Consider the following 12,362-nt stretch of genomic DNA (forward strand, 5'->3'; position numbering starts at 1 on the left):
CACAGATAAAAGCCATAAACAAGAATTGAAATTTTCTAAGCTAAACTTAATTGACAGGTCTCAAAAGTAATGCTATCCTTTTAATTTTGTTCCCTGTTAGTTGAAAAGAATAGCATTATTTTAATTTTGTGTCACTGACTGGTGCAAATTACTGCAAGGGGAACTAGGGAGGTGACCCACACAATGATAAAATTAACCCTTAATTAATTAAAGTGTTCTAAAAAAAGTATTATTTGATTTGTGTTGTAGTTAGAAGTATGTTGCTTTATGAATTTTTACGTATTACGCGGAGAGGTCGAAAAGTTCGTGGAATGGAGGGGATTGTGAAGGGATACTACTGATTGATTATAAAGAAAAGGGAAGGACCATAACAGGAGAATACTACGCAACGATTCTAGAAAAATTAAAGGAGTCCATCAAGGAAAACTGACCAAAGGTGTGTTGCTTTTGCAAGACAACGCACCGGTTCACAAGAGCAGAGTTGCAATGGCTGCTCTGCACACACGTGGCTTCGAATCGCTACTCCACCCACCCTACAGTCCAGATCTGGCCCCAAGTGATTTTTATTTGTTCCCAAATTTAAAAAAAGACCTAAGGGGAAGGAAATTTTCCGCCGACAATGAAATACTTAAAGGAGGCAATTATGGCTCATTTTGCGGAAAAAGATATAAAATATTTTTACGACGGTTTAGAAAAATTAATTCTTAGATCTAATAAATGTATTCAACTTCAGGGTGATTATATTGAAAAGGAAAAATAGTTTCGTTGTTTCATTTTATTTCAAACCCTCCCATTCCACGAACTTTTGGACCTCCCCTCGTACCAGTTATAATTATTATAATTTAGAATTACATAAATACATGATCAAATATTTCAACTCGAATGTAGGTACATTAAAAGAAAACTTCAAAAAATACATTTAATCTTCTTTGTGCTGAGATCACATTAACCGAAGAGTGTACCTAAAGATAAAAGTAATGCATTAAAAAGTTTCAACCTTTAACAAAACTAATAACTCCAGATTTCCATGCAAACAATATATTGTGGTGCCAATTTTTTTTTGACTCGACAACGAAATTGACAGCTCTAAACTCGAAAGTAATGGTATCCTTTTCACTTTGTTCCCAGTTGAAAAGGATAACAATATTTTAGTATAGTGTCACTCACAAATGCAAATTCGATGCACACAAATCTCAAAACCAACCTAAGTTTTTACATTTAACAGTAGTGCCAGCCTTCTCAGTTCTTGGTGCAAAAAGAGAGCACTACTTTTAGTCCTGTTCATTAAGTTCCAGAGATTAGTGTATATCATTGGCACCAAAAACTCAGTTAAAAGGATGGTCTCATCTTGGTGCTTACATATACCAAACGAGAATCATCGGAGCTTGCCATTATAAAACGAAGGTATAAAATTCTGCATTTCTCATACAAGTACTTACAATTATTATTATCGTTATAGTATACCTACATACTAATTTGTGAAAACAATTGCATTTAATTTACCTCTGCAGTGTAGTTTGTTACTTGTTTGAAGTGGCCTAAGGGACAATGTGCATGGTGGTAATTGACCACCACACACATTGTCCCTTAAACCACTGAGTGACAAAAATGTCAGTCAAACCTCCTGTTGTTGGGTAGTAAAAATACAAAAAGATTTAAAACTTAATCAACTCCCAATACAAAATTGTATGCACTATGCAGCATATAATATGTTGTATGTTGGGTTTATTTTTTCTGTAATTCCTGTGGTGTGCAATAAAATTTAATACCTTGGAGAAGACAAAACTGTATTCCATATTTGGTTATTTCTCTCTTACTGTCCCTTCGCACAGTACGCCGCACAAGGATTTTTTGAGCTAGAAATGCTCACTATACAAGTGAGCATGTGACTAACAATTAGGCAAAGGTTGTAAGAAAAAAAAATAGCTGGTGTGTTGTCATATCAAAATCGAATATAAATACTGATTAGTCCTTACCTAATCTTCATTGGTCTCTTCATCGGTAGCCGGGGTATGCCATGTCAACCTCTCTTCATAGAACTGTATAACAACTTGGGGACACTGCTGGTTCGCCTGCTTGGCTGGCACAAGGTCAGCCTCGTCTGTCCCTTGCCACTTCATCAGGAACATCAACTCTCCACTGCTGTCTGTAGCTCCTTTTTAATTTATTTATTTATTAGCATTTCAAGGTGAAACAAACAGTATTATTACACCTAAATGTAATGCCGTGTTTTTATATCACATAAACCAATGAAGTTTCCACAACTTAGTTATACATATAATACGATAACATTAACCACAATTGCTTAGGAATAAGTACAAGCGAAAATTATACAAGAAAAAAAAAATTAAATTAAAACAATAACTTCAAAGCTTATAATACTTATTTAGCCATAATAAATTTCCTAAAAGTGCCAATTTTGACATGAAAAATGTCCGTCCGTTAATTATACAACTCCTTTTAATAATATGATATTTATTATACCAATCTAAGATAATGGACTGTAAAAGGGTACAGAGCTAAAGCTGAGTTTATTGACTTGTCTCTACCAATAATGTAAAGTGTTAAGATTAGTTTGTTTCTTTGTTTTTCAACCTGTCGAAAGACGCTGATACTACTGAACTGATTTAATAATTCTTTTACCATTAGAAAGCTATGTTATCCAGAAGTATAATGGGCTATAATCTACTTTAGTAATAATAAGATGTATGACATGTCTGAAAAGTCTGAAATAATGGTATTTCTACAGTAAGCTTTACAAAGCTTACTTACTGCCTTGTTGTACCTTATAACTATGTGAGTATGTGACGCATTTTATGCCAAATTTAATAAAAAAAATATAAGGCAAACTAAAGTTTATCTACTTAAGGGATATTAAATTATCATTTATAGCATGCTATTTGGACACATAATTTAGAAGGAATAAAGTTATACTGAACAAGTTGTGAAATAATAGACCTCTGATCCAAATATCCAATCTTCATACTTACCAATAATTTTCTCTGGTTCCATGCCTCTACTGAAGCCCGAGGGCTTTTTCGTGTCACTCTTAATTTTCATAGCTCCTTTTAGGTCAGGCGTTGCAGCTGTTGATTTCTTCTTCTTGAGGTCCTTTTCAGTTTTGGTACCTTTGTTACCCTCTGAAAAAATATGTCATCCTAGTAAATGGTTTTTTTTCCTTTTTTATTCTATAGAAAATACAAAATATTAGATTTATGAAATAGTACTTTTAGTAAGAACTTTTCCAGACAGAGCTTGTCCAGAGAAGTCCTTCCACCATGCGAAATATAACGCCGTGCAAAATTTTCCTCAGTCTGTAGGCCATCTACTTGGTCCTTCAATTATAACTATGAAGAAAGAAAAACTAGAACTTTTTTTCTTACCAGCTTCCTTTTTCTTCCTCGCATCCTCGAAAGCCTGAATAAGCTCAGGGCAATCCAGATTTTCTTCTGGCTCCCAAGTATTATCTTCATCATTGTAGCCTTTCCATTTTAAATAGTATTCCACCTATAATCATATTAGAATTCCGTGATGTAAGTACTTTTACATTAATGACCTGCCTTACCTTATTAAGGACAATCACGGGATAGTATTGTTTGCTGATGATACATCACTTATGTTCAAAATTAAGAGACGTGAATTAGCTTTAGACGATGTTAACAACTATCTTGCTAAAGTAGTACAATGGTTTGAAGCTAATAATTTGGTTTTAAATGAAAATAAAACTAAGTGCATAAAATTCACATTACCAAATGATAAACATGTAAAAACCACTGTACTACTTAATAATGAGGAATTGAAACCGGTGGATATAACAGTATTTCTAGGAATAACGTTAGATGCTAAACTTCAATGGGGCCCTCATGTAAATAATTTATCGAACAGGCTTAGTTCTGCTGCCTATGCAGTAAAGAAGATACGCCACCTGACAGACATAGAAACTGCTAGGCTAGTCTATTTTAGTTACTTTCACAGCATTATGTCATATGGAATTTTACTATGGTGCTGATATTGGCACTATTTTCGTGCTGCAGAAGAAGGCTGTTCGCGCGATCTATAAAATGGGTCCGAGAGAGTCGTTGAAAGATAAATTTAAAGATGTTAAAATAATGACACTCTATAGCCAATACATATTGGAAAATTTAATGTATGTTCACAAAAATATATCAAAATTTAAAAGAAAATGTGACTGCAATAATTTGAACGTTAGAAGCAAAAATAAACTTGCAGTGCAGTACACTAGACTACACAAAATAAGCAATTCATTTAAAGGAAATTGTATACAATTTTACAATAAATTACCGGTTGATATCTTGGGGATGTCACTAAAGAAGTTCAAAATTCATTTATTTCAAGTAGGCCTAATACAAGCACTTTTGAAACGTCAAGTCTGTCCGTGTGTAGTGACTCTACCACCGGTTCGGAAGGCAGATTCTACCGAGAAGAAGCCGGCAAGAAACTCAGCAGTTGCTCTTTTCCAACATCAAAAATTTACATTTTATATTTTAACATTCATTTTTCTATCTTGTGAGAGATGAAAGCGGAGCCGGATGCTTCCAAGCAACCTTGTCATTAAGAAACTCATCAATTGTATAATAACCTCGCTGTAATAAATGTGTTTTAACACATTCTTTAAACTTATGGATTGGTAGGTCCAAAATTACCTTAGGAATCATATTAAAGTTCAAAGTTTGTATTAAGCGAAAGCTTATAGTAAAGTCCTATTATAGTATAAAGGATTACGTAAACGATAAAAAAGCTTGGGTGTAAACAATTGCTCTAACCAGGTTGCTTCTTAAATATTTTCTAATGACAATGTGAGATGGTGATAACAAAAAGAACACCCGGCTAAGTTTATTGTGGGCTTCTTCTTAGACCAGGGCGCGATTGGAACCCTCGTAGCTTTAGTTTTAAGTTTACGATTGTAGTTATTGCCATCACTACTCACTGCTATGTACACATTTTGTATATAATAACGCATCAAAAGTGCCATCTATGTGCCTATTTGAATAAAGAAATATTTGACTTTGACTTTGACTTTAAGGGTCATTATAATGCAAGTATGGTATGACAGTAGATTAAGGGAGTGTAAATCTGAATGCATTGTAATTAGAAGCAGCATTGTAGTCAAACAAAGAAAAGAAGTTTAATTATTTTAATGATAATTTTATTTTTCTGTGTGATATTGACATCATAATATGACTGATATTCAACTTTTGTGCTGGGTTGTTTTTGTTGTTCTGTCTTTCTATTTCAAGTGATTGTAGCATGGTTTTTAGAGCTTCTCAACAACCATCTCAAGAAAAAAAAAAGCATTTACTAGATGGCTTTGGCTTGATGCTAAATTTCTTACAATATTTCAAGTTTGGCTTATCTAGAATAATCCTAAATCATTGTTTTTATTACATTAATATCCATAAATAAAAAGATTTTAGGTTATTTATGTTTCAAATATGTAAATTCCAATCGATTGGATTCAATGGCATATTAAGAAAACATGAAATTCTACAAAATTGCACTATGTTTTCTAACCAACTCACCTTTCCAAGTCTCACACGACGATCTAATATTTTTTCGACAGAAAACTCTTCTTCTCCCCCAGGTCCAGTTCCATCTTTCTTTTCAGACATCTGACAATAGAAACAACACAAAGATAGTAAATAATACAACGGAATTCTGAAATTTAACAATGCTAAAAAGTTTGTCACAAACTCTACCTTTGTTATGCTACATCACATCAAAGGTTTGCTTTCTCCATGATCTTTCCACAAGACTCTACAACTGCTCTTTAGAAGTCTAGACAAAGGAGGTTAAGTTAGATGTGAAACAACAGAATAGAGTATTTACCAAATTCAAAGTTTTTCTATAGCGCAAAAGAGTTTTATATTTAAGATAAAAGATTGTTCAAATTTTAACTGTATTAGCCAATGTTTGTACAACTGGCAACTGTAGATAAATTTTCTAAGGGCGCCCTACAATGTTCTCTACAATTTGCTTCGCAACTTGATGGGTTTGCCTGTATACTGTAGGGCTTCTTGTATGTTTGGTGGCTAAAGAGTGCTAGATTAGAGAGAGAAGGTCAGGACTACACAAATCACTTCACACACATCGTTCTCCATTTTATATCATTTTACCGCACTGACAAAACAGTATTCTTAAAATGGTAAGAACAGTATGCCTAGCTATTTCTTTACATATTGGCTTATATTAGAAGTCAAGGGAAATAAAAAAGACAATAAATATGTGTAAAATGCGACCGTATTACAATGCAAGTTTCCAACCAACCATCTGGCTGGATACTTTTATTATTATTTTTTTTGTGTCCATTGTTTTTTTTTTCCTATTTGTGGTGTACAAATAAAGTGTTTAAAAAAAAAACTCTAGGACCGATTCGGCTCAAATGTTATTCGAAGCAAATAAGAACGCTATAAAGCCTAGATGTGCTTTTACGAAAATTCAGCTAGATTCGAAAAAATAGACGCACTGAGTAAATGCGTATCATAGTGGGCTACCGTGCTTGTTGAATACAAGGATTTTCCATTTTAAGAACAGAATTTGACTTACCTATTGATCTGTTTGCGACTTTAAGGGGTGCATCAGCATTGACCAATAAATATTTAATGGCGTACCTCAGTTGTAAAGTAGCTGTTACATTTCTTGATAACAAAAGAAGCAAAAATTACTTACCTTGACTATGTTCAATTGTGTTGTTATTTTTCGGATACAAACAAACAACTCCGGTAGCCGGCTTGGATGTGCATATAAAGCATCACTAGGGATGTAAAAACTAACATTTTCCTTATAATTGTTTGTTACTAATCGATTTTTCAATAATCGGTTATGTTTGTTAAATGTAGAGAAAATTATTACTGATTATTATGCGCTGGATACCTACTGTCGAACCGGGCAAAGGACAATATTATTATCATTCCAACGTTAAGGTGAAATGTCACGTTTGTACATTTTATTCTGGATTTAAATAACTGGTGGTAATAATTTTGAATTTGAATAATTTGAAATTTGAAGCAAGAAATTTAAATCTAATACTTAAATGTTACAATAATACTTTAAATGTTTTTTTAAGTGATCAGTTTAATTATTATTTCGTTTATTCCTTAATATTATAAACCACTGTATATTAGTTTAGGTGATGACAAGTAAGCTTGGTTGCCAAGGTTTTGAAACTATCGAAAAAAACAGGTATTTCTGAAATCTAAAAGGTTTTTCTGAAATCTGAAGGGTTTAAAATCGATTAATAAGTAGTGGAGAAAACCTGATTTATAATTAATAGTTTTCATTACATACCTATCACAGACCATGAGTAGACTACGCCAAGCACCATAGACTAAGCCTAGATCCAATGACAAAAGAAGGAATATCGTTTGTATACTGGAAGTAAGGTCATACTAGCCAGATTAATGGTCGAATGAACTTATTTGCAATAAAACTTAAATCATATATAATATTTTGTTAACGTGCAAGTCCAAGGAGCTTAAATCCTATGTGGTCAACGAAATGTAAGCTTAATGCCTACCATTTATCTTAGGAATTTTGGATAGGATTTTAGCAGTCGTTCGGTTTTCCACTAATGGAATGGCATAACATTTAAATTTAACAGTGGATAGCATCTGGAAACGTATTAGCATCCAAATAACTAGGATGTCATAAGGATCCTGGTGCTAAATTTTGAATATAATTTATGGAAGATTCATAAATAAAATTTAAATGCTAGTCAATATTCAAATTATTGGTTTATCAACTGGAAAACCAAATCTCACTCTTTTAGAACCAAACGACCTGCTAAAATCGTACCCCAATTTTTTTTGGACCCTTCACAAGTCACAACTTTGGCTAGAAATTCATCAGTTATTGTTGTAAAACTTTATCTCTGATTCCGTTCGTTCCGTTAAATAAAACTCGAATAAGATTTTGAGTGTTTTTTAATTTATCTACATAAAATAATTCCCGTTAACAGATAACACAACACAGCTGGTAACGTATCGAATGAAACGCTGAATTGAATGCTTACAATTATTTAATTAACGTCGACACTTCGGCGCATCACATAGGAACGTGTGGAATATGTACCGAGTGATGCTGTTGATTATACTTTATAACCACTACTAATTATTTGTTAAGCTAGGTAAGTGGAAACGGCGGTGTTTAGAGGGGTGTCTTCTCGATTAGTTTGTACCAGTGGCCGCACTCGCAGCGGCGGGGGTGTTCCTGTTAACAAACACGAATAAAAATTACTTTAATTATAGTCTATTAATCTCATAAGATACATTTGGCGCCGTCAATTAATTACGTGAGGCATTTGGTGTGGAGCACAAAGATTGAATATAATTTAGATTGTACCATAAAGTTTCTCCTGCTTTTTGCGGAGTATAGCAAATTAAGCTTGATTTTCATAAAACCATATTGTACTGTTAAACAAAAAACTGAGCATTTCAGAAAAGTCATGAACTTATACCAATTTGATACACAAATTTTTTTGACTGTGATTGTTCATGACGACCTCTATGGATGTCCAAATACGATCTCCCGCAGGACCAATTTGGGTATTTATAATTTTTGGAAGGCGGGCTTTGGCCCTGGCTGGTTATCACCCCACCGTCAAAGTCGTGCCAGAATTTTTTTGGAAAAATGTATACTTAAAAAAAAAAAAAATCAACCTAGGACCATGCGATCAGCATTTTGAACAAGGCTCTTTGGTGCTCCATAACACCAACGGCCTGGCTACGGGACAACTCGCAACACGCAAATTTACCGTTCCAGCATGCTTGGAATATTTCTATGGTTTTAATCAGGAATTTCGCTAGTCGCGCCGGGCGACGCTACTTCAACAGACGCGAAAGTCCCGTGGCCACTAAATAGATAAAAACCTGATGTCAGATGACATGGTTCAAAAGGAATAAAAACCCATTTTGATGTTAGTAAAAAAAATTAGAAAAAGTGCTACTACCTACAAATTTAAAAATTTCTGTTTCTATGTTTAAGTATACTAATATTGCAAAATAAAAATTTAGTTACCTTATGTACCCAAAGCCAGTTAATTGATGTGGCGTGCTCTTCACCTATTACAAAAAACAAATATTTTTTATTTGTACATAAATACAAATGTCAAACTGTTTCATACATGCTACAAAACTACAGTCGAAAACAATAAGGATAATAGTTTTTGTTGGATTTCTTTGAACATTATGCATACAGACTACAGTTTACTGTTTGAGATAAAACTTTTACAGTTTAAAGCATATAATGATATTTGATGACCTCTCTGGGCAGCAGTGAGCTCTATTGTATTATTAGCTGGAGATTGGTTTGATTCCGGGTAGGTATAGGTCTGGCTATTCACCACCCTACAGACAATAACGTGCGACCAAACGATTCAACAAACCGGTACACTGTGGCATAGAAACTGATTAGGAGTTTTGGTTTAACATAACCACCTCACCCCTAGTAGATTAGCCTGTAACAATCTTAAACTGCATCAACATTTACTACCAAATTATATTGCAATGAAGGTTTGAATGGCTTTTGAATAAAAAAACAAGAATTTGAGTGTTTAACCAGGTTCGTCCTTTCTCATGCCGAAGACAGACATTTAGAAGTTTAAACATGGCACAGACCACTAAACCGTTATCATCTTAAATGGTGGACGTCTCCTTCAGGATATAGGTCTTTGATAGGGGTTTCCCAATTGGCACTATGGCCGTATGTGATAAGCAACTCACTTCAACTCCGCTGATCTTGTACATCTTGTGGGAGGCTACTATGCTATGTTATCCACTACCTAAGGCTTAATAAAAGAAATGAATGTACACCTACATATGCATCCTACAATACGCGCATCAAAGCAAGAGGGCACGAGGGTGGGGTTGTCACGGGTGCCGGCTGCCTTCTTTAGGACCTTCATGTTGAAAGGATCATCGTTGCCCGTTTGTAGTGCAAGCAGTTCTTTCTTTTCTAGACCAGTTGCGTGTTCCATGGGATCTGGCATCACTGGAAAGAATAAAAATATAAGTTTATATAATCATAATCACCATATTATAAAATGAAAAGTAAATACATTACTCTTTTTGACATTATTTAATGAATTGCTATGTTTCTGTTCTTCAGAAACTTGAAATTAGCTAGACTTATTTAATTCTGTGGTTTAAAATAAGTAAATAATTAGAATTCTCCGTAATGTTTTCCAGTAGACAGTCTACCAATGTGTACTTCTCAGTCTCAGAGGAGACCTGTGCCCTGCAGTGAGATGATGTTGGGTTGTTGATTATGATGTGTAGGAATTGCTTCTTTGGTTACTTTTGATCTATATGTGGTATAAAGTTCACCAGACCATATAGTTGGGTATAAAGAATATATATTTGCCTCTTAACTATTTTATTCCTCATAACCATACCCTTTTGTTACACTCAGATCCAATACAATGATCATCATGTTACAAGGATCTAAATAAAACCGTTACTGGTTAATGACTGAATCACTTGTCTATAGGGTCTATAAGCTTAAATTTAAGTAATATTTGGACCAGTAGTATACATTCACAAAACTACTAGTGTAATAAGGAAAAAGCTTCCTTAAATCATAAAAGTCAATGATTCCTATTAGAATCTATGAATAATCAATAATAGATGGTCTAAAATTGTCAATTGTTAAATTGCGTGAAAGTCCACCACCTATTTAAGAAATACGGAATAAATATGTAGACCATGTACCTATACCTATAGACAAAATTAGCTTTTTACTTATCACAAGGAATTTGTAATAGATAAGATAACCTATTCATAAGAATTATCCTTTCAATTGTAATTTTATAAACTACTTTAATACTTTGCCATTGGGTGTCGATGTTTATTAAGGTTACGCGCACGACCTTACACGAGCTGAAAATTTTATATTTTCCAAGTTGGATAACCAATCGAATCAATAAAATGTGCGATTGGAACCTATTACGTTGATGATATCAAAGAGCTAACTATAAAAACGGGAAAAATCAAAATAATACTATAAATGATGGAACCAGATCTTAAAAAGGAGTAAAATGTTTTTATAATAAAATAGTTGTTTTTATGAGAAATGTAAGGATATTTTTGACATTACGTAACGTAAAATGACAGCTGCGGCAAGGTGTTTTACTTAGTTTTTAGGGCGTCCTTACTTTTGTCTGCGTATCCCCGTCGACCAGAAGTTAGAAGAACACTTCGGAGAGCATTTACGCGTACAAATTGTCTACACAAGGAAGCCATTTTCACTTAATTTGCACTAGACCGCTTCTCACGATAGCAAGTGGATTTTGAGTTATTTCGCAGAGTTGCCAAGTGTAAGAAAAATCGGTATTAAGTGGTTTAATCGGTATTTACGGTTTAAAATAGTACCGATTTTTAATTAAAACATTGAAAATGTAAATTGTAGAAAATAAATTTTTTGTTTCTCATAATTATATTTAATACAAAGGATTTAATTTTTGGTTGGAGCATTGAAGTATATATTATACGCAATAGTCAAGTGACAACTTGGTCTGCAATGCTGAATCCCTTTCCATTTTAAAACTTAGCTGTCCGTAGGAGAATATTATGGCTAAAAAGCTAATGTCATTGGTTTAGGAAGTGCACCAAATTATTCGAGCACCGGTCTCCAATACCGAAATAGTGCCAATGATTGCCAACCTTCGTTAGGAGTCGCTTGATTGTATCTGAGTATTTCATAGTCCTTAAAATGTAAGATGATAACAATTGTATGGAGGGTAGAGGTAAGGAGAGTCATCTGTGTATATGAAAAAGTGTCGTCAAAATGTATTAAATTAGGATGGCGCCACATTTGCATCAGGGTAACTCTTAAAAGAAGCGCCAAATATAAATATGGTTAGAGTAGGCTTGAAAAATAAACAAGGAAGTAAGGTTATATTTACCACAATATTTTGTACAACGTAAGTTGTTGAAATTCTCAATAATTAACTACTTTAGTCGATAATGACATTAAATTTTTTAACTCGGCATACTTCAATTCATCTACGATTGCTACATTCATACCATACCCTGTGCATACACCAGCGCCATTGTGGAGGATTTTTGAACTGTTATTTAGCGCAGTGTCAGGACACTTTTTCAACTTTTCTCCCATATAAGATGACTCTCCTTACCTCTACCCTCCATAAACAATTGGCAGTAAGCGTGACATTTGCTGTAACCCTAAAAAAAACATTTTATGTATTCTAATAAATGTATTTGTAATGCAGAGTCAAAAACAATAAGAAGTTCTATGGGAAAAATACCATGAACTCGTCATTAATAATAAATCCTCAGCATTATTTAGTAATTCTTTCGATGAAGATAGTGACTATTGGCAAACATTTA

The 12,362-nt window shown here is 33.7% G+C and overlaps 2 protein-coding genes across 3 annotated transcripts; both read right to left on the minus strand.

Moving 5' to 3' along the window:
• Positions 1-174: 174 nt before the first annotated feature.
• Positions 175-6,818, minus strand: LOC120624971 (chromobox protein homolog 1-like). Of its 2 annotated transcripts, none has more exons than XM_039891829.1 (6): positions 6,688-6,818; positions 5,541-5,630; positions 3,384-3,507; positions 2,991-3,140; positions 1,977-2,155; positions 175-962 (listed from the first exon to the last, which is right to left on the minus strand). In XM_039891829.1, exons 2-5 carry the CDS (start codon positions 5,628-5,630, stop codon positions 1,977-1,979), a joined length of 543 nt encoding a protein of 180 aa, XP_039747763.1. In that variant the 5' UTR covers positions 6,688-6,818; the 3' UTR covers positions 175-962. The 2 variants fall into 2 exon arrangements, with proteins under 2 accessions (XP_039747763.1, XP_039747772.1); XM_039891838.1 differs by lacking the exon at positions 6,688-6,818 and adding an exon at positions 6,565-6,627.
• Positions 6,819-7,922: 1,104 nt separating this feature from the next.
• LOC120623655 (cytochrome c oxidase subunit 5B, mitochondrial-like) lies at positions 7,923-11,327 on the minus strand. The gene is made up of 4 exons (XM_039889813.1): positions 11,168-11,327; positions 9,832-10,005; positions 9,034-9,077; positions 7,923-8,226 (listed from the first exon to the last, which is right to left on the minus strand). The coding sequence occupies exons 1-4, from the start codon at positions 11,253-11,255 to the stop codon at positions 8,164-8,166; spliced, it is 369 nt and encodes a 122-aa protein (XP_039745747.1). The 5' UTR covers positions 11,256-11,327; the 3' UTR covers positions 7,923-8,163.
• Positions 11,328-12,362: the final 1,035 nt, after the last annotated feature.

The sequence above is a fragment of the Pararge aegeria genome, chromosome 1 (genome assembly GCF_905163445.1).
Source record: "Pararge aegeria chromosome 1, ilParAegt1.1, whole genome shotgun sequence".
Classification (NCBI taxonomy): domain Eukaryota; kingdom Metazoa; phylum Arthropoda; class Insecta; order Lepidoptera; family Nymphalidae; genus Pararge; species Pararge aegeria.

What these genes read in the sequence shown, in the direction of transcription:
- LOC120624971 (XM_039891829.1), bottom strand. Translation starts at nt 5,630, where the DNA reads ATGTCTGAAAAGAAAGATGGAACTGGACCTGGGGGAGAAGAAGAGTTT. An exon ending in GAGGAAGAAAAAGGAAGCTG is followed by an intron (nt 3,141 to 3,383) that starts GTAAGAAAAAAA and finishes ATATTTTTTCAG; the next exon opens with AGGGTAACAAAGGTACCAAA. An exon ending in GGAACCAGAGAAAATTATTG is followed by an intron (nt 2,156 to 2,990) that starts GTAAGTATGAAG and finishes TAAATTAAAAAG; the next exon opens with GAGCTACAGACAGCAGTGGA.
- LOC120623655 (XM_039889813.1), bottom strand. Translation starts at nt 11,255, where the DNA reads ATGGCTTCCTTGTGTAGACAATTTGTACGCGTAAATGCTCTCCGAAGT. An exon ending in ACGGGGATACGCAGACAAAA is followed by an intron (nt 10,006 to 11,167) that starts GTAAGGACGCCC and finishes TATTCTTTCCAG; the next exon opens with TGATGCCAGATCCCATGGAA. An exon ending in GCGTATTGTAGGATGCATAT is followed by an intron (nt 9,078 to 9,831) that starts GTAGGTGTACAT and finishes TTTTTGTAATAG; the next exon opens with GTGAAGAGCACGCCACATCA.